At 42.1% G+C, this 24,750-nt stretch overlaps 1 protein-coding gene across 2 annotated transcripts; it reads left to right on the top strand.

Moving 5' to 3' along the window:
• Nucleotides 1-410: 410 nt before the first annotated feature.
• On the top strand, nt 411-16,068 carry tmtc4 (transmembrane O-mannosyltransferase targeting cadherins 4). Of its 2 annotated transcripts, none has more exons than XM_078174635.1 (19): nt 411-633; nt 719-831; nt 961-1,164; nt 1,253-1,368; nt 2,619-2,835; nt 6,924-7,011; nt 7,194-7,294; nt 7,596-7,688; nt 7,900-8,061; nt 10,253-10,455; nt 10,755-10,929; nt 11,287-11,418; nt 11,531-11,610; nt 11,704-11,811; nt 11,932-12,073; nt 12,273-12,387; nt 15,263-15,366; nt 15,536-15,605; nt 15,800-16,068. In XM_078174635.1, exons 3-19 carry the CDS (start codon nt 1,003-1,005, stop codon nt 15,946-15,948), a joined length of 2,217 nt encoding a protein of 738 aa, XP_078030761.1. In that variant the 5' UTR covers nt 411-633; nt 719-831; nt 961-1,002; the 3' UTR covers nt 15,949-16,068. The 2 variants fall into 2 exon arrangements, with proteins under 2 accessions (XP_078030761.1, XP_033474125.2); XM_033618234.2 differs by having other exon boundaries at nt 15,254-15,366.
• Nucleotides 16,069-24,750: the final 8,682 nt, after the last annotated feature.

Genomic DNA, 24,750 nt, shown 5'->3' with positions numbered 1-24,750 from the left:
GAGGACAAGAAAAAGAAAAACTACAAGAGCAAAAGGAAGAAGAAGGAAAACTACAAGAAGAAGAAGAAGAAGAAAAACTACAAGAGCAAAAGGAAGAAGAAAAAGAAGAAGGAAAACTACAAGAAGAAGAAAAACTTAAAGAAGAGGAAAAGAAAAAGAAGAAAAACTACAAGAAGAAGAAAAACTACATGAGCAAAAGGAAGAAGAAAGAAAACTACAAGAAGAAGAAGTAGAAGAAAAACTTAGAGGAAAAGACAAAAGTACAAGAAGAAGAAGAAAAACTACAAGACGGAAAGGAAGAAGAAGAAGAAGGAAAAGTACAAGAAGAAGAAGACTGCAGCTTTTCAGCTATTGGCTGAAAACGAACACGTGACCCTTACGCTAGACCGGAAGTGTTGCAACTTGAGCGTGTATATTTGTTTACAGCCGCGAGTTGTCCCTCTGCATCTCGCCGGTGGTGTCTAATGTGACTGAAAATCTTGTCAGTTTTTGGCGAAACATTTTAAATAGGTAGCGCGCGATACCGGTACAGTTTCTACCGCGCGCCTGTCATGTTTGTGCCGTGTAAATGGGAATAGCAGCCGCTAACGAGACATGCTAAAGTCATGCTTTATTAGCCTGCTAACTTCCAAGGTAACGTTACCCTTCACCGTCATAAGCGGCATGATTTAACCTCTTTGTTTCAAACTGCAAAACTAATCACAACGTTTTTGTGCAGGTGCGAGTATTGGCTCCGTCGCCAGGTTTTACGTTTGCTAGCTAGCAAATGAGCTAACATGGGAGTTACACAAGCCACGGTGACCTCTCACTGTATGTCTCTTAGAAGATAAGGTATGATTTCACCTACTTTATTAAGGCCATGCTTCTTTATTAAGCTTGTTATTAGTGTTTACAACCTGTGATTGTAGCAGGTGACACAATGTGACTGCTCTCTGCCTGCACCCATCCTCTCCCCCTCAGGGACCAGAGGATGATACAGAATGACCAAAGACCCGGTGCATCATGGCATTGTGTGAAGTCTATTGGGATCACCAGATACCCCTTCCAAAGCTCGCTCCAGTCCGGGCCAAGGTCACTGTCGCCCTGGTGGCTCTCCTGTGCTTCATCAACAGCTATGATGGGGAGTTTGTGTTTGATGATTCTGAAGCAATTGTCAACAACAAGGTATTTGTCTCTCTTACTCACATGTGTTGTTGTACATTTTACGGCACTGCCTCTGCAGCATCAGTCTAACTGTGTGTTTCTGTTTCAGGACTTAAGACCAGCAACACCTCTGAACAACATCTGGAGCAATGACTTCTGGGGGAGCAACCTGAGTAGCAACTCTAGTCACAAATCCTACCGACCTCTCACTGTCCTTACATTTCGGTAAGGGCATATATATCTGTCGTGTGAGCTCAGACACTGATGTTATACCATGGTTACAAAAAATAATTGAATTTGATCAACATGCAGGTGCTTACATTGATTAACAGGCCACCTCGACATAGTTCCTGCTAACACTTTAACCGTTAGAGTACATGTTATATCAAAGGAAAATTCTGGTGTATTTATCATAAATGTGGCTATTGTGACTCTGTACTAGTGGCTACTGTAGCGATCCGGGTGAACAAGGACTCATGCAACTGTGTGAGCCTCTTACAGCTTTCCAAATAACCACAATTTTTACATGGATCATTTGCAACACTGAAAGCAAACACAGAAAGAAATGGACTGTAATTGCCATTGTGGCTACCTGCATCAGGATCTACATCTAAGTCAGCTTTCACATCAGTATGTCTGCATTTAGAAAAGAGGTGTGTAGAGCCCCAGGCAGATGGTTGGTTAGTCTGATCTTGGGCTTATTGGTTTGGCTCCCATTTACAGTAGTCTGTGCAGCTGCTCTGGCACTTGTGTATGGTCTGGCAGCCTGGTAATATGCTGAAGCTTCTCTTTATGTCTGCAAACAAAAGTACACTTGGATGTGTCCCTCCTCATCCTCTGTGCGTAGGTATGAGACAGACTAAGGCCTGCTTGGAGACATTACGGAAAATGTGCATCTGTTGCCAGTCACTGGGCTGGTCTGAGTCTAGTGCTGCACAGCACTGTGGCAGGGGGACACCTCGCAAGGTCGCAAGTCCTCCCTCCCATTCACTCCAGAACATAGAGAGTGAAAATATTGATTGTAACCACCGTGACGTCACCCATTGGTTAATGGACTCCTGTTTTGAAGCCTCAAGTTAAGCATTATGGTTGCCACCATCTTAGTTTTTTTGGAGCCAGAAGCGACTATATTTGGATGAGAGGCTGGCACTGTGGAGGACCGAAGGGGAGGATCTGACTGAGAAGCCAAGGACACTATCAGCAGACAGCCCTGGAGGCTGCAGCTTGCTCCAGGCTCTTCCTGCCGGAGCTCATGCAGTCTTAACGAGGTGCAGGCTTCAATTAAGCACGCTGCTGCCACCTCAAGCAACAAGGTCACTTATTAGCGCTTCCATCCTAGCAGTTACTGTCCTGGGTGATAGAGCCTGCAGATACAACACATGACTAATACTTTTTGTCCTCACACACACACGTCTGTACTTTCTTACATCTGTCATGCATTTAACATAAGGTATTTTCCCCTCTTGCTGTTGCAGGCTGAACTACCTCTTGGCGGGAGGCTTGCACCCCGTTGGCTTCCATGTGCTGAACATCATCCTCCATGCTGTCATATCTGCCCTTATGATTGACTTGTTTGCTATACTGATTGGTGGACTGGCCTATGATGACAAGGGTAGCATACTGAATCACGCTCCAAAGACTTCTCTGCTTGCTGCTCTCTTCTTTGCCGCACATCCTGTCCACACAGAAAGTGTGAGTACAGTTCAAGATTTCATTTCTGTGCAGAACATCAGAATTCTTACATGCTTGGCTCTCAGAGTAGCGCTAAAGAAAACAAGTAGTACAACCAGATGCAATATATTGTTATTATACAACAGTTAGTTCTGACTGAGTAATTTGATTGGACGAGAGGCATTCCATGAGTGCTGATATAGAGTACAACATCACTGGGACATGTAACAGTAAAATCACTCCACTCACAGGTGTTATAAATATAAATACAACCGTTTATTAACCAACTGTCACACTCGCTACACTGACGTTTCATCAGCCGAACTAGACAAAGTTACACAGCTGCAGATCAATGTAAATACAAAGTAACTTGTGAGTTCCTGGCGTGTGTGCTGCATTGCCTGGCAACAGACTGGGGGAACTGTTGTTTGTTTTTTTTTTTTTCTTTGGCAGAGCTACATAACATACTTAAATCATTTATTTCATCAGCGTTTGTTAACATGTCCTTACTCAGCATTGCTGTTTAAGCTGTTGTTGAACTGTTGTATAAAAGCAATATCACACTCGAGGTCGTGACGTTGTACTGTATATCGTCACGGCTGTAATTGTCCTGCGGCCTCGTGCCTATGACCGAATCACAGCCGTGACGATATATAGTACAACGTCACTCCCTCTCGTGTGATACTGCTTAAATACACAGAACAGTAGATACAGTGCTGACAGTATACATTGTCAGTATAGCATACATGCCCTATTCATCCCATGAACTCCAAAGTGCTCAGCAGTCTAATAGCAACACATAGAGAGGAAGGCTTTGATAGTTATTTGCGCAGAGCGCACTGATTCACATTCACAACAACAGTGCCAGATTTGAGGGTGTGTGACACGTACACACATCTAAACTGTGTTCAGGTTTGCTCAATAGCAAATGCAAACTATTGTGTTGTGTTATGAAAACTTTTCAGACAACCCACAAAATGACATAATGTTGTCTAAAAAGAAAATGCTGCTAGAAAACAATAACTGCCAAATACAGCACACAGAAAAACCTTCTTTTTTAACACATTGCATTAGATCATAGGTTCTCCAAAAAACTTTGCATAGAAACAGTCTCTGTGTGTGGTTGAAGATACAACTTAGACAGATTTGGTTAGGCTTGTAAGCTCTATTGAAACCCTGTCTCACCATGCAGTACAGTACAACGTCCATAAAAAACTGTTAAAAACTCAGATAAGCCATCTATGGACTCCCTTAAGGTGTTTTTTGATGATTTATGATATGAAAAGAACAGCTGTATTTGTTGTTGTTGAAGTGTTTCACTCATACAACATATTTGAAAGCTACACTCCTCACGGTTCCAGTACTGCTGCTCATTTCAAGACACAACCACCTCAGCAGGCTCAAACCGTTACTACTCACCTATGAAGTGTTATTATAATCTTTATTATGACAGAAACTCTGCTTACACAGCTATTGGTTCATTTCTCACAAACTCCCAGTCATCCAGATGACCTAAATCCAACAAACACATTATTGCATCCATAGATATCCACAAACTGCTGTTGCATCATTTCAAACATCATATTTCTTCACACATTATCCATAATTTATTGCCCTGCATCTGTCCTGACTGTGCATCTACATGTACTGAAATGGAGCAAGAACAGCATTCAGTTTACTTTGGGTATGTGTTGGTTAGGCGTTGTAGGTGAATTTAGGTGAGTTTTACAGGACCTGCAAGAGGTATGCTGCAACAACAGTACACAACTGTTGCCCCTCACTAGATTTTACCCCCATTTACTGACATTCCTCTGTGTCAGAGTTGCATTTTCTACTCTTGGTTTTTCCATTTTTCTGACACAGTAAGTCACCAACCTGAAGTGTTAACATGTAACTTCATACAGATTATGAAATCAAAAGTGTTGTACATTTTGCATATTCATGCACTGACTTTGACAACCATCTTTTGGCATGGCAAAGGCATTTTTTGAAATAGAATTAAAGGTATATTATGCAGGATTGTCAGTAATCATTCGTAAACACGCTCACCAGTGAAAGTGAAAGTAAAAGCCAACCTTTGATTCATTTTTGTTTGGCATTTCACTCTGCTATAATTGCCTTATTTTTGGCACTGTGTCTTCTGGTTGACGGCTACTTACTGTCTGGCACCGGGTCGCTACCTTTTTGTAAAGCCCCAAACTCATCTTAGTGCTGGGGGGGTACACGCCCATTAATGTCCCGAACACAGAAAATAAGAAACAGAAAATACACTGCTGCACACTTCCAGTGGGTCATAAGTGATGATTGAGAGAATTACTTTAGTATGAGTCTATACATTGTTTTTTAGAAAAATCCTGCCTAGTTTATGCTTAATATTTACAGTGTCATGATCAGTGTTGGGCAGTAGCGCGTTATTAGTAATGTGTTACAGTAACGCTGTTACTTTTGGCAGTAACTAATACTCTAACGCGTTAGTTTTTAAATTCAGTAACTCAGTTACCGTTACCAAACGGTGCGTTACTCCGTTATTTTTGGCCAGGTTTTAAAACGGCGCGCAGCATGCAGTATTCCTTCACAAACTGAAGTTCACTTTCACTAAAACATTTTAGCCCTAAACAATAAAAGATAGTCAAGTCAGATAGAGGTATATGAACAATTCTTACCAGAGCATCTTAATGAAACACGTCTCTCACCATCTCTGAAGTCACTGTTGACCTGCTGGCCTCACCACAGTGCTGTAACGTTACATTAAGCGGTAGCGCTTCTGTAGATTTTTAGTCCCAGTAACGTTATATCCAGTGACGTGATATCCATTGTTATCCCGAGGAAGCTTTTGTTGTGGACAGACAATGTCTGCGGTGGGCAACAGACTCGACACTGTCATGTAGCTCTTCAAATGTTCTCTTTAGCTCATTTTCCATATTTGTATCCAAGTACCGTAGTTGTAAAACGTTTAGCTGCCTGGCAGCGAGTGACTCCACTGTAGAAGACATGTTGCATGTTTAGTATACCGTTCAATTGTTTTGTCAAGTTGTAGTCTAACAGTCCCTTGGTTAAACTCCATCTGCTGTCACTTAGGCGATGTAGCTATGAGGCAATACAGTCAGGAAATGTTTTGGGCTGCAGGGCTGAGTTTCCCAAAACATGAACCTTCTTAGCAACGTTGTCTTCTTTGTGGCTTAGAAAAACTACGCTGCAAAAAAGAAAAGCACCTAGCGCCCTCTAGCGTCCCCACTCAGTCATCTACAGCCAGGATGTACTCAGAGTATAGATGACACACGTGTGCTGGCGTCACGGTCATGGCGTGATCGCGAGCCAAGACGAGATCAGCTTATTTTTGCTGTATAGTCGATGCACCAGTTCCCCAATCGAACTAGCTTGCTTTAACTTTAACTTGCTTTAAACTTTAGCTGAGTCACAAACAGTTGCCGTTGTTGACCTGTGCTGCCCTTTGAGACGTAACACTGGTTGTGATTTTTGGCCTGCGAACAAACTTTTCTTCACAAAATACAGCAGCACATCACGGTATCTCGATACTAGTCCAGAGGTTTCAATACTAAACATGCAGTGGTTCCATGCCAAGAACAAAAGCCCCGTCTCAGCTGGGAGCGCAGGGCCAAGGAGCATGTGGTAGCACGGCCTGATTATTAACTGTGTTGGGATGCTTATTGACCTGCCAGCATATGTGTGTTTGCTGTAAAGCCTGGCTGGAAGGCAGCAATGCCCCCTCTCCATTCTCTTTAATCATGCAGGTCAAGGACTGGGTGAGACCTGGGGGGTGGGAGGCAGGCAGACTGTTGGCTTAGGCCTGCTGTATGTATCAAAGCAGGCAACCCCAGGATGCCAGCCATACTGTACCCACACACTGTATACAACACACACACCAACAAGCCATGCTGGTAATGAGAGATTTCTCCCTATCTCTGTTAATAAACTGGATGCCCCATGCAAAACAGACTGTGATGTGTGCACAGAATGGAATATGAAATCCAAAATGCAGTAATTCATGATGGGATGTATATTATAATGCTGTTTCTAAATGTATACTTGGTAGTAGTATCACATTTTCACTCTCTTGCGCTTTCTTATCCCTTCTCCGTGTTAATAAGGTGGCTGGTATAGTGGGCCGAGCAGATCTTTTGTGCGCTCTGTTCTTCCAGCTGTCGTTCCTCACCTACTGCAAGGCTTTCAACAGAGGTGGGTATCTTAACACAATATGATTCTTCATGTCCACTGTAATACCGCACTGCACAGATGTATATAACGCCAGCATCAAACATTGTGCAGCTGCTTGTTTTTAAAATCCATCTATGTTTGAACACCTACATTTTGAGCCTGAACTGTCCATAACCGGCTTGGTCTCGGCTTTGTGTTCCCAGGGAGTGACAGAGATGACAGGTTTTCTGTCCAGTGGGTTGTGGTCAGCCTCTTGCTGTGTGCTGCAGCGATGCTCTGTAAAGAACAAGGCATCACAGTCTTGGTACAAAGTCTTTTTTTTTTTTTTTTTTTTGAAAGGCGATTTTGTTGTGAGTTGATGCTTTCATCACATTCAGTAAGAACAATGTTAAAAGAGAGACCTCATGAGCAATAATCCTCGCCCAGTTAATACTTTATGAAGACATACCAACTGATGTGATCTCTTTTTGTTCTTCTTGCTTACATGAAAAATAATTCTCATGTTTTTCATATGTATGATGGGAGCTAAAGATCCATTTTGTTGCTGACCTATATACATTTTAAATGCCATTTCTGCTTTTTTTCCTCTATGTATTTTCCTTCAGGGTGTGAATGCAGCCTTTGATGTCCTTCTGATCTGTAATGTTAATGTGTATGAACTTAGCCAGAGGCTACTCCTTAGGAAGAATCTACTCGATGTGAGTTACAGTTTATATTCCCGCCCCCTCCCCTCCCTTCTGTCATAAATTATGCACTCTCTCGTATGATTAATGTCACATCACATACACTTTCTATGTAAAGCAATATGAATTTAAGTTCATTGTAGTCGTGAAACAGCGCTTAGCTGCAAGTAGCTAACAAACATTGATTTTTCTGTGTCAGTGACCAGTGGTGATATTTTTTTGACAGGTAAGTGAGATATTTCGAACAGGATTGCTTACACGATTGGCTCTCATGGGTCTTGGAGGACTCTCAATGCTCTATGCACGCTGGAGGATCATGGGAACAGGACCGCCGGCATTCACTGAAGTAGACAACCCTGCCTCTTTTGCAGAAAATATATTTCTTAGAGTGAGTAAGATTTTTTTTGTGGAAGTTATTCATTGTGAAAAACAACATTTAATCACACCTTAAAGGGACAGTTCACCTCTAAATCAAAAATACATATTTCTCCTCTCACCTGTAGTGCTATTCATCGATCTAGTTTTGGTGTGAGTTGCTGAGTGTTGGAGATATCAGCCTTAGGATGTCTGCCTTCTCTCTAGTATAATGTAACTACGTGACACTGAGCTTGTGCCCTCAAGCTGAGTGCTAAAGAAAAAAGATTGAAAAATCAACAGCAATGTCTCCTTCCAGAAATCATGACCCGGTTACTCAAGATAATCCAGACCTCCTTGTGTGCAGTTACATGTAGGAACTATTTTATTTCTCTTGAACTACATCCGCCAACCGCATCACAATGCAAAAGAAACCTGCATCTACAAATTGACTAAAGGTTCGTGCCAATGCAATATGTTAACATTAACGGCTATCAGTACTTAATACCATAAAGGTATCGAACGGCATAACCCAATACCAAGTATTGAAACTTCTCCAGTCAAATGAATCCCACATTCGATCCTTTTTTAGATCTAGAAAAAAAAAAGACTATTTTTCATGGTTGTTCTCGCAGCCGATCACTGTAAGTGATCTTCGATTTATTGTGACGTTTGATTGGCCCACTACTGGACCTCTGTCAGGAGCTCTTAGGATCATCTCCTGGCATTTTTTATGATAAACAAGCTCTATTTAAAGCGTTTTAATGCAATCTGGCACTGTATTTATACTACATGTACAAAAAGAATCCCAGTGTTAATTAATTTATTTTCTTTGTGAATAAGAAAATAGTCAGGGGCCATGAGGCCCACTACTGCAGCAGCTACAGCCCAGCTACAACAGTTTGTGGTGCATTTGTTGGCAGTTCAGCATGTACAATTTCATACACTTATTTTATAAATATTTTGATAAATGTAACACCTACAAAATGTATCTGTGTAAAGATAATTTGGATGAAGAAGAGTGGTGGCATTTTACGCAACAAAATACCTCTGTAAACACAATGGTTATCGAATGTAGTCGAAAAATATTGCATTGGTATACCAGGAACCTTGTAATAGCCATTTTTTAGACAATACTCGGCCTTTTAATGGCGTCCCTTTCGGCTGAGCTGTAACACTAGCTCAGTGGTGCTAATGGAGCTAGCAGTAGATGCACGCTTCCTTCTGTACAGTGATATTGTTGGCAGGCGTAGTTCGGTAGAAAGAAAATAGTTCCTACATGAAACTGCTCACAACAAGGTCTGTGGATTATCTTGAGTAACTGGGTCATGATTTCTGGAAAGTGACGTTGCTGTTGAGTTTTTTAAATGTATTTCTTTGGTGGTTGGGCACCATCAACGTAGTACCATCTAGTTCTGTTATATTGGAGAGAAGGCAGACATCTCTACAGCTGATATCTCCAACACTTGGCAACTCACAACAAAACAATCTAGACTGATAAGTAGCACTACAGGTAAGAGAACAAATATGCTTTGTTGATTTTGGGGTGATCTGTACTTTAAATAGCTAGCATCTGGATCAGGGAAACTCAGCTTGCCTTGCCTGGGGGGTCACTTTTGCAAAATGACAGGAGGCCACGGGCCAACACAGCAGTCCTACAGAGGTCAGGTGTGTGCAGGGGTATGTCTAGGAATTGAGGACTTCTCTCTTCCCTCTGTCGGGGCTCTGGCGATCATCTCATGGCTTTTTTCTGATAATCAAACTCCATTCTGATGCTTTTATTATGTCTGCTCTGGCACTGTATTTATACTAAAAGTACAAAAAAATCCCAGTGTGAATCAGTGTATTTTCATTGTGAGTTAGAAAATAGTTGGGGGCCATCAGGCACCCTGTTGAGGGCCAGATTTGGCCCACGGGCTGTAAGTTGAGTATCACTGATCTCCATCATATATAGTAATATCATGTTGTTATCAGTTTAATTGGGTGAACTGTGTGTTTGAATGTATGTTAGGATCTATGCAGCAATGAACTGACTGTAAATGAAGCGTATTTCATTCGGTCATAGTTTAGGTCTAATCAAACGTCTAATATTAGGTTTGCCCCAAGTAATCTTCATCATGAAACGCAGTGATTGACTTTGATTCTGAATTTGAAATGCTTTTCCTCCCTCATCTTCCCCTACTCTCTCCCATTCTGCCCCCCTCCCGCTCCTCTTTGATTGGCAGATAGTGAACTATAATTACTACTACTCTCTGAATGCCTGGCTGCTGCTGTGTCCCTGGTGGCTGTGTTTTGATTGGTCCATGGGCTGTGTGCCTCTCATTAAGTCAGCCACTGATTGGAGGATGGTGTGGCTGCTGCTGCTCTGGTGCGTCCTGATAGGCTTGATAAGCCAAGCCTTATGCTCGCAGGACAGCCAGAGAAGGAGGTAAGCGAGCACTGCCATCTCGCACTCGCTGCAGATGAAACGAAGTACATGTTGGCCTCTCTAGACTTTACACTTCATTATGAAAATTGTACCATATCCAGCGCAGTGTGACCGGAGCACCAAGTCTGGATTGAGTTTTAAAATTCTCTGTTGGTTTAGAGACAGACTGAGTGTGTGCTTCACAGGGAAAGTTTCCTGTGTTTATTGAGCCTACATACAGTGTCAGACCGCCATTTTAAAGTGTCACACACATGTATATAACCGTCTGGCATTTAGTGACCTCTTTCTCTCCCTGCCAGGACACTGACCTTGGGTCTGGTGCTGCTGGTGGTCCCCTTCCTGCCGGCCTGTAACATTTTTTTCAGGGTGGGCTTCGTCATTGCTGAGAGAGTGCTCTACCTGTCTTCAGCTGGCTACTGCCTACTGCTGGCCTACTCTGTGGGACACTGCTGCTGCCGCTGGTCCAAATACAGGGTAGGGCTGAATCATAACATCTAAGTAAAGCATACCACATCCTGTCGAACCCTCACTTTCCAACAACCCAGTGACCTTTCTGTTTCTATGAGCCACCACCGTCCTGGTTTCCAACTCTTTTATTTCACCATCTGTTAACGCAGCTTTAACTATTCAGTAACTCAGTGATGCAGAGCAGGGGCAGGCATGAGAAATGACTAATGACTCACCTATAAAGGGATGATGACAGCAGGTGGCGTCCACGTGTTACACAGATACATTTGCAGGCTATTAACTCTGAGTCACAGATAATTGATTTTTAAGCTTAAGGGTTATAATGATTTACAGTACGTGTTTGTTGAATGTCTTCTTTTCCAGAAGCCGCTGTTTGTGTCGGTGCTCGCGCTGTTGTGTGTGTATGTAGCTCGCTGTGCTCTGCGCAGTCACCAGTGGCGGTCAGAGCAAAGCCTCTTCACCAGTGCGCTGTCTGTCTGTCCGCTCAATGCCAAGGTAAATACAGCATGTGTCAGTAAAACATTTGTCCACATGTGGAAACAGATTGCAGCCAAGTAATTAAAAACACTCTGATGCTTGCCTCATGTGTTGACGACTGCTTCCTCAGGTCCATTATAATGTCGGAAAGAACCTGGCTGACAGAGGCAACTCTACTGCTGCTATCGCGTATTACAGAGAGGCAGTCAGGTTTGTCTCCTCACAAGCAGTGGCAATCCAATCAGCTACTTGCTAGCTGAGAGGGCTGAGTCATGTTAACTGTATTCTCTCTGTGGCTTTTAGGCTGCATCCTACGTACGTCCACGCCATGAACAACCTGGGGAATATCCTGAAGGAGAGGAACGAGCTAATCGAGGCAGAGCAGCTGCTGTCTAAAGCCGTTTCTATTCAGTACGTCGCCCAACACATAGGAACACTCTGCTCACTACAGACAGACAACCAATTTATTTTACTCACTCCAGATATCTTGAAAAAGCTCCCTACTGAATGTATTTTTTTTAATCTGTGTAGGCCGGACTTTGCTGCAGCATGGATGAATCTGGGTATAGTTCAGAACAGTCTGCAGAAGTTTGAGGAAGCAGAGCAGAGCTACTGGAACGCCATCCGCTTCCGGAAAAAATACCCAGACTGCTACTATAACCTGGGACGCTTGGTGAGACACAAGGGTGTTAAAAAATACAGCAGCTTTAACAAACAAAAATAAAGGTTATAATCAGTTCTATTCGGTGCTCCTCTACAACTCAAATCCTAAAATTTAAACCAAATTAAAAATAATAAAACTTATATTTATTGGTTGGTTTTTTATCACACATCACACATAGAGAAACAGTGTATGTCTCTTGTCATGACAGTATGCCGACCTGAACAGACATGTGGATGCTCTGAACGCGTGGAGGAACGCAACTGTGCTAAAACCTGACCACAGTCTGGCTTGGAACAACATGGTCATACTGCTGGACAACACAGGTATTAACAAAACGCACACACACGCACAAAGATACCACACATCACAGACACTGAAACCAGCTATCACTCTGATTTAGAGATCTTCTAATATACAGATTAACACAAGACAACCTCTTCATTTACAATGCTGATTAATGTGTCTTTAATATCAGAAATACTATAATTGCTGTGATATACTGTTGTCAGAAATATCCATTAATCGACGCATATCGATTTAGAATATTTGAAAAGTATTCAGTACTCATTTTTTATGATAATATAATAATACTATTTTATTTGTACAGTACTAATCTAAACAAGGCCACAAAGTGCTTCACAGAGTGCGTAAAAATATGAGAACAAAACAATGCAAAGAAAATAAAACACAAAAGTTACAAATCACAAAAGTAAAGGGGAAAACAGGGAAAGCTTTACTATGAAAATATGTTTTAAGCAATGATTTAAAAACGGAAAGCTAGCAAGCTAGCCAGCCTTTGGGCCTTGATGGCAAAAGCCCAGTCACCTTTAGTTACCAACTTCAATCTGGGGACAACTAGTGAGGGCAGGTTTGAGGATCTCAGGTCACGACTTGGAGCACACGTAGTCAGAGGCTTAGCTATATAACTCGCTAAACCATGTTGAGCTTTTAAAGTTATTTAAGCATCTTAAAATCAATTGTAATATATTTTTGTAATCTGTTTTCTGCAATACTGATTAGGGATGCTCGCAATTAGCCATCGAAACGATTAAATGTCCGCCCCCTCGCTAGTCGGCACCAGAAATATTAGTCGGTTAAACCAATTAGTGTTTTATTCTTGTACAAGGCCACTTAACTGTCATGCAGCCGCTCGCCACTAGTGGGTGCTACAGAGCCATCAGACAGCAGTCGCCCTTGCTGCGGTAATGCTCGAGTAGACTGGAGTTTTCAAACAGCACGGTGGGAAATCGGAGAGATGTCCTCTCGCAAAACCAGCGTGGTTTGGCAGTACTTTGATCTAGAAAATTAATCCAGCAGCAATTTATCTTTTTTGAGATGTTATATTATTTGTTAACTTTAAGTGAGTTGTTGTCGGATAATGTGCAGGGTTTACATTCATACTGCACGGAGCATAATGCCTCTCATTTCAGCTGGAATTTGATTATAATTTAGTTGTTTTATTAACTTTAAAGTGAATTGCTATCATTTCTGTCAGATAATCTGCAAGGTTCAATGTGCCCCACATTTCAGAGGTGATTTATTTATTTTAGATGTTATTTTAGTTGCCGTCATGTTCACGTTCATGTTCATGTTTTCCCTTTTTGAGACTAATCGACTCCTCTTAATTGAAATTTTCGTTTAGTCGACAGGGAAATTAGTCGCCAGAAACATCCCTACTACTAACCACGAAAAGAAAGCTGATTGTTATTGTGTTATTGATTGTTATATTCAGGGTTGACAGTTAGCACCAGCCAACTGCAGGTAAATCATGCAAGTGGCTGCTAGATTTGTGCCACTCACCAGTCGAAAAAGCCCAACTGTAATCTACTGAGTGGTCAGTAGATTTTGTATCGACCAGTTACAGTGACAGGTGGATAAAAAAGTTAATTTTTACCCCTGGTTATATTTATAGTGTTGAAAATGGTGTTAAATATTGATATATTTTTTGTCAGGGAAGTTAGAAATTTCAGTATCCTGACAACACTAGTGTCATACTGTGTAAATAAAATATGTAATGACATGTAATAGTAATAAATATATTAAATTAGTATGATAATAATAAGCTTTACCCATTTGTTAGATTATATTTATCTAAGAAAAGTGAAGTGCATTGTGTAAAGTGACTACTTTGAAAGAACTCTGTGTTCTGGATGCAGCTTGTTCCAGCATTAACAGCCAAGAAACACAGCGTTGTTATTTTGGAAAGGCAGGAAATCTAAATGGCCAACAAGATTAGACCGGAAGAGCAGGAATCAGCAATGCTTGAAATTTATGTATTAAAGCTTTGTGTTGTGAGTTTTGAAGGCACTCTTCCCTGCCGTGTGGAGAATGCTCTGATTTCCAAACGCTCGAGCCGTTTTGTCAGAAGCCGCTCCCGTGGGGGCGGAGTCTCCCAGGAGGGCACTGGAACCATCCAATCAGGGCCCAGTATGTTCCTGATCAAACGTGGGCAAGCACAGCCAGAACAGCGCCCCCTCAGAGTCCCCCCACCGCATTTGTTCCCCAAATCTGACAGAAATAATTCTACCCCTCTCCCCAGCTCCCCCACCAAACAAAAAAAAAAAAGAAAGGAGAGAAAAGAAGAACAATAGGTGTCATTTTCAAATAGCAAGGAATTGGGAATATTCTTTTCTCTTTGGTGTTCAAACCCCCCCTCTTTTGTTTTGATCATTACACAAACAAAAGGCAGAATCAGTGTAGATTCAGGCAGAGGCGCTCAGACACAGTCACACATGTAGGCGCATGTTGGCAAGCTGTGTCTGAAGGGCACAGGCCATGACTCAGGACGTGACTGTCATTGTCTCTCTGTCTGTCTCTCCGACTGTCTGTCTCTCTCGCGCTTTCTCCATTTTCTGGCCAGACATCAGACGGGTCTGTGACAGAGATCAATAACCCAGTGGGCCTTGTGTTCAACCTTAATTAGGAGACTAAACCGCTCCTCCATGTGTGGAGAGGGAAAAACTCTGCTTTAGACACTGCTGACAAATAAAGCAAGCAGTCAGATTCTCTCTACACCAGCTGTTATTTACAAATGTATCTCTGGATTTGTTTTGTTAACTGCGTATGAATGTTTACACACCATTTTAACAGCATATATGTTGAGTAAATTACACTTAAATACATGTGAGCAGTGGTGTGTATCACAGAAAAATCACATTTTGACATTGTTTGTACTCGTCTGTCTTCGAGGTAACTTAGGTCAAGCAGAGCTGATCGGCCGAGAGGCTCTGAGGCTCCTCCCCAACGACCACACGATCATGTTTTCATTGGCTAATGTCCTGGGGAAATTACAGAAATATAAGGTCAGTCAGAGTCGTGTAAACATTTTGACTCTGAATATTATTTTTCATGCATGTTGATGATTTTATTCCTCACAGAGTCTTTTGCTTTCAGCCAGAAGTAGTACATTTCTTTGTGTTGTAAAGGGAAAAATAATTCTGTGTGTTTTGTTGTTGGGGTTTTTGTCCTCAGGAGTCAGAGGGCTTCTTCCTTCATGCTCTCCAGATCAACCCAAATGCTGCTAGTTGCCATGGCAATCTAGGTAAGCTACTGCAACTTTGCCTGTGTCACATATTTAAGAGATTCCAGGCGATCAAACGCTTAAAAAGATAATTGTGCATGCCAGCAGAAGAAATATTGTGCAGCCTATCTGACCTGTATTAAACGCACTAAATGAATAGAATTAGACTGGTCACTGCCTCTCAGCTTGAATTGCGTTTCTGTTTTTCCCCTCAGCTGTGCTGTATCATCGCTGGGGAAAGCTGGAGCTGGCAAAGAAACACTACGAGCTGTCTCTAAAGTTGGACCCCGAGGCTCCTGGGACCAGAGACAACTATAACATGCTGCGACGCAAACTGGACCAGCTTAAACGCCCCGCGCCCTGAGGGAGCCTCACTGGAACCCCTGCCTACCGTAAAACAAATTTTTCCATTGTTCCACTTTGTATTATTTTATCTCACTAATTCTGGCTTTGTACCATTTGGAAATAAAGACCATGATCTGTGTGTCGGGCTCTAGTTTTGTTCTTTCGGGGGAACAAGAACTCTTAAACGGGAAAAAGCAATATGTTGCACAGTTGCAAGTTTGCGAGACTGTTTGTGTACCAAGTGTCTAATTTGATTTCATGGGTGTGAAATGTGTCTGGGGCAGGTGTGCTGGATGCCTATACTGGTTACATGGTCGTCCGCGCTGTGCTGCTTTTGTTGCTCCATTTGAAGGCCATGTGGAACTGATCCACGGTGAACCCCATCCTCTTTTCATCTCTTGCCCTGTGTTGTGTCAGCTGGACCGAGCACCAGGCATGTGTGAGTCCAGAGAATTTGTTGTAAAAGTTATTTGATTTGGCCCTTTCTCAGGAGTTCCAAATGTCCCTGTGCTGAAGAGCTGCTACAGCTTTGACCACGAATCTGCGAATCACAAATGCAGTCTTAATTCAAGCAGGAAAAACAGTCTGTGAGAGGCATCAGCTGGCTAGCGCTGACCACCGGTGGGCTAATGTGGTTATCATGTTTGTTTTTTAATGCCCGTCTCTTTGTTCCTGAGTGATGTGGCACTCTGAGGTTCAAAACCCCCTTTAGCTCCCTGCCTCTGCTGAAGCCTCTGTAGTTAATGGGAGAAAGGTGTTTGTGCTGGGAAGTTTTTCTGAAGTGTCCACAAGGAGACGAGGGGTCAGCCGAGACAGGAAACCCATGGCCGGTGCTGTATGAAAACAGCTCTATAGCGCAGAGCCTTCAAAGGGAGAAGGGGATGATCTCCCCGGGGACTATGCATGCACGCACACACATACACACTCGCACACAAGGAATGACGGTCTTGGAAGAATGCCGCTGAGGGAAAAGGCGACCCCAGTGTGAAACATCAGTCAACAAGTGTGCACCCGGGGTCAAAGTTCAACGCACTTCTATTTTTTCACCTGCTTCCTACAGCTCGCAGGGAACTTTTGAAGCTCTGGCGGGCTGGTATGGCTTTGCTGAGTTTGTTTACACATACAGTACAATACACCAGTTGATGCTTTGATGCTCGGGAGATGTTACTGATACGCACGTCGGGGGGTGCCACAGCACACACGACCGTCGACGTCCCCCTAAATATGCAACTAATATCACATGATGAAATTTCCTTCTTACTCAACTCTGTTTTTATTTCCGCTGCTTTGATGTAAAGAGTTTGCGATAGATAAAGCCGAAAGCACAACAAATAGCCTGTACAGTACGGCACAGTCCCAAGTATTGTTTAGTTAAAGATGAAACCTGTTTCAACAAGACTCATGTAAAGGTCAGTATGGTGAAAGGACTTCATGCTATGGAGCGAATGCAGACAGAACAAGATCAAAAAGGTTTGGATAGTGACATTCGAGACTGAAAGCTCTTCCCTCGTATTATTTTTCGTCATGCAGTGTAACACGCAGTGCCGCCGATGCACGGCCGGCTCCAAAACCATCAGCTATTCGCTTTATGTTCATATGGATCCTTTCTTTACTTTCCGTGTGATCCTTTCATTGGGTGCCTGCAGCTGACTGTCTAGCTGCACAGCTGTGCTGGCACATCAGTGGGGGAGCCCACTTTTATCATAATCATTCTTTGAATACCTTTCATTATCATAAAATATGTGAGTATTAAAGGGATGGATTCACCGACCCCGCCAACATCTTCATTATCCATTCTGACTGACAAAAACCTGCTGTCCTAGGGAGTGACATTAATAAAAGATGGGATACTACAGCCTTATGAAGTCCTCTCCTTGTTCTCCGGGTTTCCACTGTACACCTTTTACCTGCTTGGATGCTCCGTCACAATGATATAATGAAATCAGCTCTCAGGAGGGGTGCTTTATTGTGTTCTATTAATCACACTGATGAGTTTTGATCATTGTAATCAATGGATTCGGGAGAGCCACGTCTTGATTGTTCACAGCCAAAATCTGTAATAGTAAATTCAACAAACTCGTTATAAAAAACACATTGTCATCCCTTTGTTGCCGCAGCACATTCAACAGAAGAACAAGAAGCAGGGGAGCACTAATTTGAATCCAGTGAGGGTGTTTTGGAACAGCAGGTGTGCTATTTTGCATCTGATAAGCACCAACAGCCACCACCCCCCAACAAAATAAAGAAACACAGGGCTTATCCAAACTGCTACAATAAAATGTCCATTAAATGAAGCAGCAGAGGGAACAGGCGTGATGGTCGCCCCGGGATTGCGAGAACGGTAACCTTTTTTGAATTCATGATTTTAGCCGCATTGTCGAGAAAACCTCGAGATTTAATTTGACGAAGCACAGGAAGCAGGCACGGCAGCTTGAAGCACAGTCACAAACATACTGTACATGTGTACGAGTGGCTTTGACAGAGTTCTCATCAATGTGACAGGATGTGATCAAGGGCAGTCCTGTGATGTGTCCGCTGGGCCTCTGCGCGGCCCCCACTGTCCCTCCCTCCTGCCCCCCCCCCCAACCACAACAATCCTAATGGGCTCTGATGGGCACCTCCATCTTGCCTGTCTAATTGATGTAAATACTGCGCATTTGAACCCGCAGTCCTTCCCACCATCCCAGCCTGCCCCTCCCTCTGTTTCTTATAACAGTAGGGGTCAGAGGTTAGGCTGACTGAGTGATCATTAGAATGGCAGCCCTTATTAGAGGAGCAGCTTGTCTGACACCCCATCCACATCCTGGAGAGGGACCCACCCTGTCCGCTTCATCTAGATCATATTACATGACACGACCTCAGAACAGATACTACCAGTGCACTACAACACTGTAGGCCACTAGGGCACGGTGGCATTTTCGGAGGGGTCCCCTCGCCTGTCACAGCGCTTCCCTGACACCACTCTGTCCGTCTGGCTTGGATGCACTCTGTCATTTTAAGGAGGGCTACTGTCAGTGGGTATTGGGACTGTCATGTCTACATGCCCTGGCATTTTCAGTGGCGTTCGCTGTAACGGAGCATCCAGCCACCCTCTTGAGAGTCTGTGATGTCGCGGCCAATGATTAATAGTTAGAGATGGGCTATAAAACGTCCAGTGTGGCCAGATGCTAGCCAGGGCTTTGCTGAACTGATATAACAGACATGGTCTGCCAATTTGGCTCCCTTACAAAGCCTGGAAGTTCCCCAAGATTGATTCTGTTTCTATGTAGCGGTGCCCTGGGGGCTGAATGTAGAGGATGCACTCTTGTGAAAAACGTTGTGGTGTATTATCTGCAGCTGAGAAACGCACTAAATGCTCATGGATACAACAAAAAGGCTGATATACTCTGACATTTGCATGCAACAGTGGAAATTTAAGCCGATTTATGATCATTTTTATCATTTCTTGAGTCAAGCTAAGGCTCTCTGGCTGCGGATGAAAAGGGGTGGTGGGGGGTGGGCTGGGATAATTTGCAGCAGGAGCCTTCTGAGGCTGTTTTGCAAAACAAAACGAAGCAGCTAGACCCTTATTGAAAAATATAGTGCAGTGAGACGGAAATTTATTAACTGGCACCAGTTAATGTGTGCATTATTCATTTCTGGTGAGCATGAAAAATGATCTAAAGAGGTTTGAAATTGCAGACGCGCAGGCTGACTGCACAGTGGCTGGGCTCGCTGGTTCGTTTCATCCTCTTGCAGGGGTGTTTGGGCGTAGAGGTGGAGGGACAGAGGGGATGGAGGGTGGAGGGGAGGAGTGCGAGGCCCTTTTCTGGACAGTAGGGCTTTCCAGTAACAGCTGTGCTTCTCTCACGAGGGGGCGGCAGCAGCACTGGGAGAGAGGCTGCTTGGGACAGATGGACCAGCCCAGCACCACCTCCCCTCTCACCTCCCACCACCGCTTCTCTTATTAAAAATACATCTCTACCACTATTAACTTGTGTAGCTGAGTGTATGTATACATGCATCCGTGTTGTATGCAAAGGCTCATGACGTGTATTTAAAGTTTTGCCCTTGTAGGTGCTGTTGAATTTCAAGCTGCTCTTTCAGGTGGTGAGTAGTAAGTCCAGTTTTTCTCTTGTTCATTTCCCTTCCTCTTGTCCTCTCATTCTGCTGTTCTCTCTGACTTTCTTCTTCTCCTTCTTCTCTCCACCACTGCTACAGTAGGAGGTGTTGGGCAGTAGTCGGTGCCAGTGGCATATGGCTTTCCACTGTGCTAAACATTCATACAAAAGACAGGCCCATCAGTCATGGCTGTGGCCGGATGAGGGGAGAGAGCAGGCCTCTGATGAATGGTGTTTAGGACTTACCTGCTGTTAAAACATTACCTCCCAAACACCGGCTCCCCGAAGCACACACAACATTAAGAACTGTATAATATGAAATACGGCCCTCGAGTGCACACATCATGTACGCCAGGTTATAGCAAATACTAAATATGCTTCTCAAAGCCCTCGCACAGAACCCCAGGTCAGGCCTTCATAGACCAATTAATGCAGAGCATCTGCTGTATAGAGGGAGCATGCTAAAGAACTTCCGAGCCATTTTAGGCAGTTTAATAAGGAGAGCTGCTTCCTGCTTGCTCCAATAGCTCTCATTGCTAGAGTAAGCATGGAATGGGTCTCCTCGATTAGACCAAATTAATCCATTCTTCAGGGATTCTTTTTCTGGTTCTATGGTGAAAAACCGGCACGCCTTTGTTCTTCCTTGAGCCCCGGTGTTTTTTCTGCCAAATTTAACAGAAGGCTCGGAGGGTAACAGGGGTCCAACCCAGTATCACCTTCTGGAGCAGAGCAACTAGCAGAGAAAGACAATCAGCCTGAACCCTGCTGTCTCCAGCACAAAGTGAAAAGACTCTAATTGGGCTTTTTTACGCTGCATTTTCCTGCAGGATTGCTGGATCATGAAAAAGCAATTAAAGCTCAGAGCTGCAATTCATTCATTCTCATTTTTATCCTTTCATTGGAAATTTGAAATCACTTATGTGAGTCAAGACTTATGCTTTTTGTTGTTGTTTTTTCTAACTGCGGGAGAGACCAGCTGTCGGCTTAAAGGATCCTACCACGTATTTAGACGAATAAAAATACGGTCACATTACAAGAAAATTAAGGTTCTTCAGCGCCTCAACATAAATTCAAATTAGATCTTTAAATCTACAACCATTTACACAAAAACCCCTTACCTTTAAACACTAACACAAACATAGATAGGACTGTAGTTCTCCATGTTACACCTAGAGGCAGTGCTGCCCACAAAACCATGACCTCAGGACTGCAGTGGAAAAAAAACCTCTTTATAGATTATTGTTTTTATTTTGCCGTAAAGGAAAATATGTGTCAGTCAAAGAGCAGGTCGGAGGTCAAACATAAAACAGCAAAGCATGTCATGGAGATTTAAATAACATTTAGCTTTAGTTTTTGACAGTCATGGTGTGTGAGAGTGAGGAGACATTACTGCAGGTCAGTTTAGACCTGATCTAAATGTGTCACACAAGTGTTCATGATCACAGATTTATTAGTTTGGAAAACCTAAAATAAAAATCTTATAATTTAGATAATAGATTACATTTTTGTGCGGACAAATGCAATATTGCAGAGGACATTTGGACTTATAGCAAATGCAATTATACACGTGTTGACTTTTACTTTGCTTTAACATGTTTTTATTGAGACCTTTATAAAATTGAGACTTTTAAAATGTGACTTTTTATGTGCTATATGTCTAATGCAATTTATTGTGTTGTGATGTTTAGTTTGCATTTGACTTTTAATGTCTTGAACACAATTTTAATGAGACTTTTTATATATGTTTACATCTTGACCCCAGGAAGAGAAGCTGCTACCTTAGTGGCAACTAAAGGGGATCAAACTTAAGAGTAAAGGATAAAGAATTAGGAATAGTAGCATTCAATTTTACATTTTCATTTCTTCAAAAATAATAACAATTACAGTGTGATCACCCCCATTATTTGAGTAAATATCTTTTAGAACCCATAATCGAAAGAGCCTTAATTAAAGTTTAACTGGCTGTTTGTAAAACAACAAACCATAGAAATTCTGCCTGCTTTTGCATCAATTAGAAAACTCAAAATCTCGGTTAATTCACCTGGAATCTGTGGGGAAAAAAAGAAACAGAAAGATTTCAAGTAAATGAGTCCTACTCATTAAAAATAACATGTAGTGTCAGTATTAATTTAAAAACATTTAAAGTGACAAAACTCTGGGGAATAAAAATATAAAAAGTTACAAATAAATATATAAATGACAAGAGGTTAAGTATATTAAAACATCTAATTAATGTCAAATTAAATTACTTAAAATTCACCTCACTAACTTGCCGTTAATAATTTTCTTACAAATTAATTCTCAAGGCCATGTAGACATTTTCCTCACTTTAAAATCTCCACAGTAATAACTCATAATTAGACACACACACACACACACACACACACACACGATGACCACCAACCACTTGCCCCCATTTTCCATCCAAGCATTGTTAACCAAGCGCTTAACTATCTCATAACTCTGAATGTTCCAGTCGGCAGAGTCCATACATTGTAAATTAGGTCTGTTAATATACTCTACTCTGCTCCAAGACACACAGAGGGACAGTGGTGGGTGTAACCACACACACACACACACACACACACACACACACACACTTGAGCAGACTATGCACCAGGGCTGGCTTTGCATACACGTTTGTTTTTTTCCCACCGTGCACAAAGTGATCAACTATCACACCCCAGACGGTGAGATGTCAACATGAAATACCTTCATTTGCATCAGCTTTAAAAAACTGCCTGACTTCTTGTTATGCCAGCGACCCACCAGTGTCTCCATAAAATTCACTTTAGCCGTGGGGGTCCTGAGACCTTGCTAAATACTGCCCCAATACTGCTGTCAACAGTCCGTCAATCACATGACAAATCCTTGTGATTAAACAGAGCTTCACTGGCTGCTTCACAATGGACTGGATTCGACTGAATTAAGTCTGGACGTGTCTGTGGCACAGAATTATGTCATTATGCTATTTCGAAAGACATTTCCACAGAGCAGGAACATTTTATGGTATACGATTTAAAATTTAAGATCAAATATTTATAAATTACTTAAAATCTCTGCATGAATTTAAATGTGTATCATGTTTTTCAGCTTAAACTATTTGATATTTAGATATTTTAATTAAATTATTCTGAGCATAAACATCTTAACAATTAAATAAATGCATTAAACATAGGAAAATTAATTTGCTTTTTTGCATTTTTTACCAAAAACCTCGTAACTTTAAATAACTTTAAAAAAGTTGCAGATATTTAATTTTTTTTTTTAAAAAAAGAAAAACTTCTTGGTTCTTCTTCTCAGTTTTACAGTTGATTTAGTAACCATTAAAATCATTCTTTGAGGAAGCAATGGACGCATCATACAAATCAAGCTGCCTTGCTAAGAGCATCTAAGCAGCCTGCGAAAAGCCTCAGACAGACAGCTGAATAAAAGGCGGCTCAAAAAACAGGCTGTGGTAAGATAAGAGGCAACATCTAATCTGACTCGGATAGCTGATACAGCCCTGCCACGTCTAAATCCTGGAGGTTTGGTCTGAAGAGGAAGGATTTAACTTAAACCCCTTTCAACGTGCTAAATGTGTTTTTGTAATTAAACCCATACAATTAACACTGACAAGCACAGGTCAAAGAGAGCACGGCTCCTCTGTTCAAACGGACCTCCGCAAGTGAAAAGGGACGGAGGAGAGAGGACAAGAGAAAGAGAGATGAAGAGGGGGAAAGATAGAGGCAGAGAGGGCACACGCTGCCGCACCACACAAAGTTACAAAAGCAGCTGAGCGAGGGAGAAAAAGAAAGGAAAGAAAGCAGTGAATGAATGAAGGGTGAGGCAGGGAGAAGAGTGACTGAGAGGCACCTTCATTGAAGCCGTATGGATTTCAGCATTCAGGCTATATGGTGCTCTGCAAGTTAACCTCCAGACCACAGTGTTTATTCTGAAACTGTGTTCCAGATCTGGGGGGATATCCAGTTCCCTGACATCAAAGAGTCGGAGCTGTTGGAGCAAAGCTTTTAGCTGCTCCTTAAAGCTTGACATTAAGTGAATTGGAGCAGCTGTGGCAATTTGTGACAATATTTTTACTATAAATACAGCTCCACATGGCTGTGGGTAATGGATTACCAACAGCAGGAGTACTGTAACTTGAACACGACAACAATCTGCAATGGGGCAACAACAGAAACAAAATCCAGATGCAATACTTTGGAGAAAAAGAGTGTAAATGCTGTTAAATGTTAAATAATGGAGACATCCTTTTGAAATCCAAGATAAAGACTGTAAAGAAATACAGTGATGTTATATGAATTACCACCATTTTGTTGCATCTTTTAATGATTTAGGAGCCTAAAAGTATCTGAAATATGTCTGATATGAGCACTGCATTAATCACTGATTACAAGTTAAAGAAGAAAAGCAGCGATCTGTGACAACATTCATTGTTAAAGCATGTAAGGGCATTGTGGCGCTGTTAGAGTTACACTGTTTATTCAGAAAGATTTTTCAAACACATTTAACCACATTAGTGAAAGAAGATTTGAATAAAAAGCTGTGTAAGTGCATCTAAAAAATAATATTTTAAATACATTTTATATTAGAAATCAGTTACGCTTTCTATTTTCATGTAAAATCTGGATCTTTATTTATATAAACATGCCATAAAAACATTCAGTTTCACCTGTGAGAGCTCGTCTGACAGTAATTTTATTAATACCAATTTGACTCGC

The sequence above is a fragment of the Epinephelus lanceolatus genome, chromosome 14, assembly GCF_041903045.1.
Source record: "Epinephelus lanceolatus isolate andai-2023 chromosome 14, ASM4190304v1, whole genome shotgun sequence".
In the NCBI taxonomy this organism is placed as follows: Eukaryota; Metazoa; Chordata; class Actinopteri; order Perciformes; family Serranidae; genus Epinephelus; species Epinephelus lanceolatus.
The sequence above is the reverse complement of the archived record's forward strand: the minus strand, read 5'-3'. Positions and strand labels throughout refer to the sequence as shown.

Coding starts and splice junctions, on each gene's coding strand:
- tmtc4 (XM_033618234.2), top strand. CDS start 1,003: ATGGCATTGTGTGAAGTCTATTGGGATCACCAGATACCCCTTCCAAAG. Junction 7,689..7,899: donor TTAGGAAGAATCTACTCGAT/GTGAGTTACAGT, acceptor TTTTTTTGACAG/GTAAGTGAGATATTTCGAAC. Junction 11,812..11,931: donor TCTAAAGCCGTTTCTATTCA/GTACGTCGCCCA, acceptor TAATCTGTGTAG/GCCGGACTTTGCTGCAGCAT.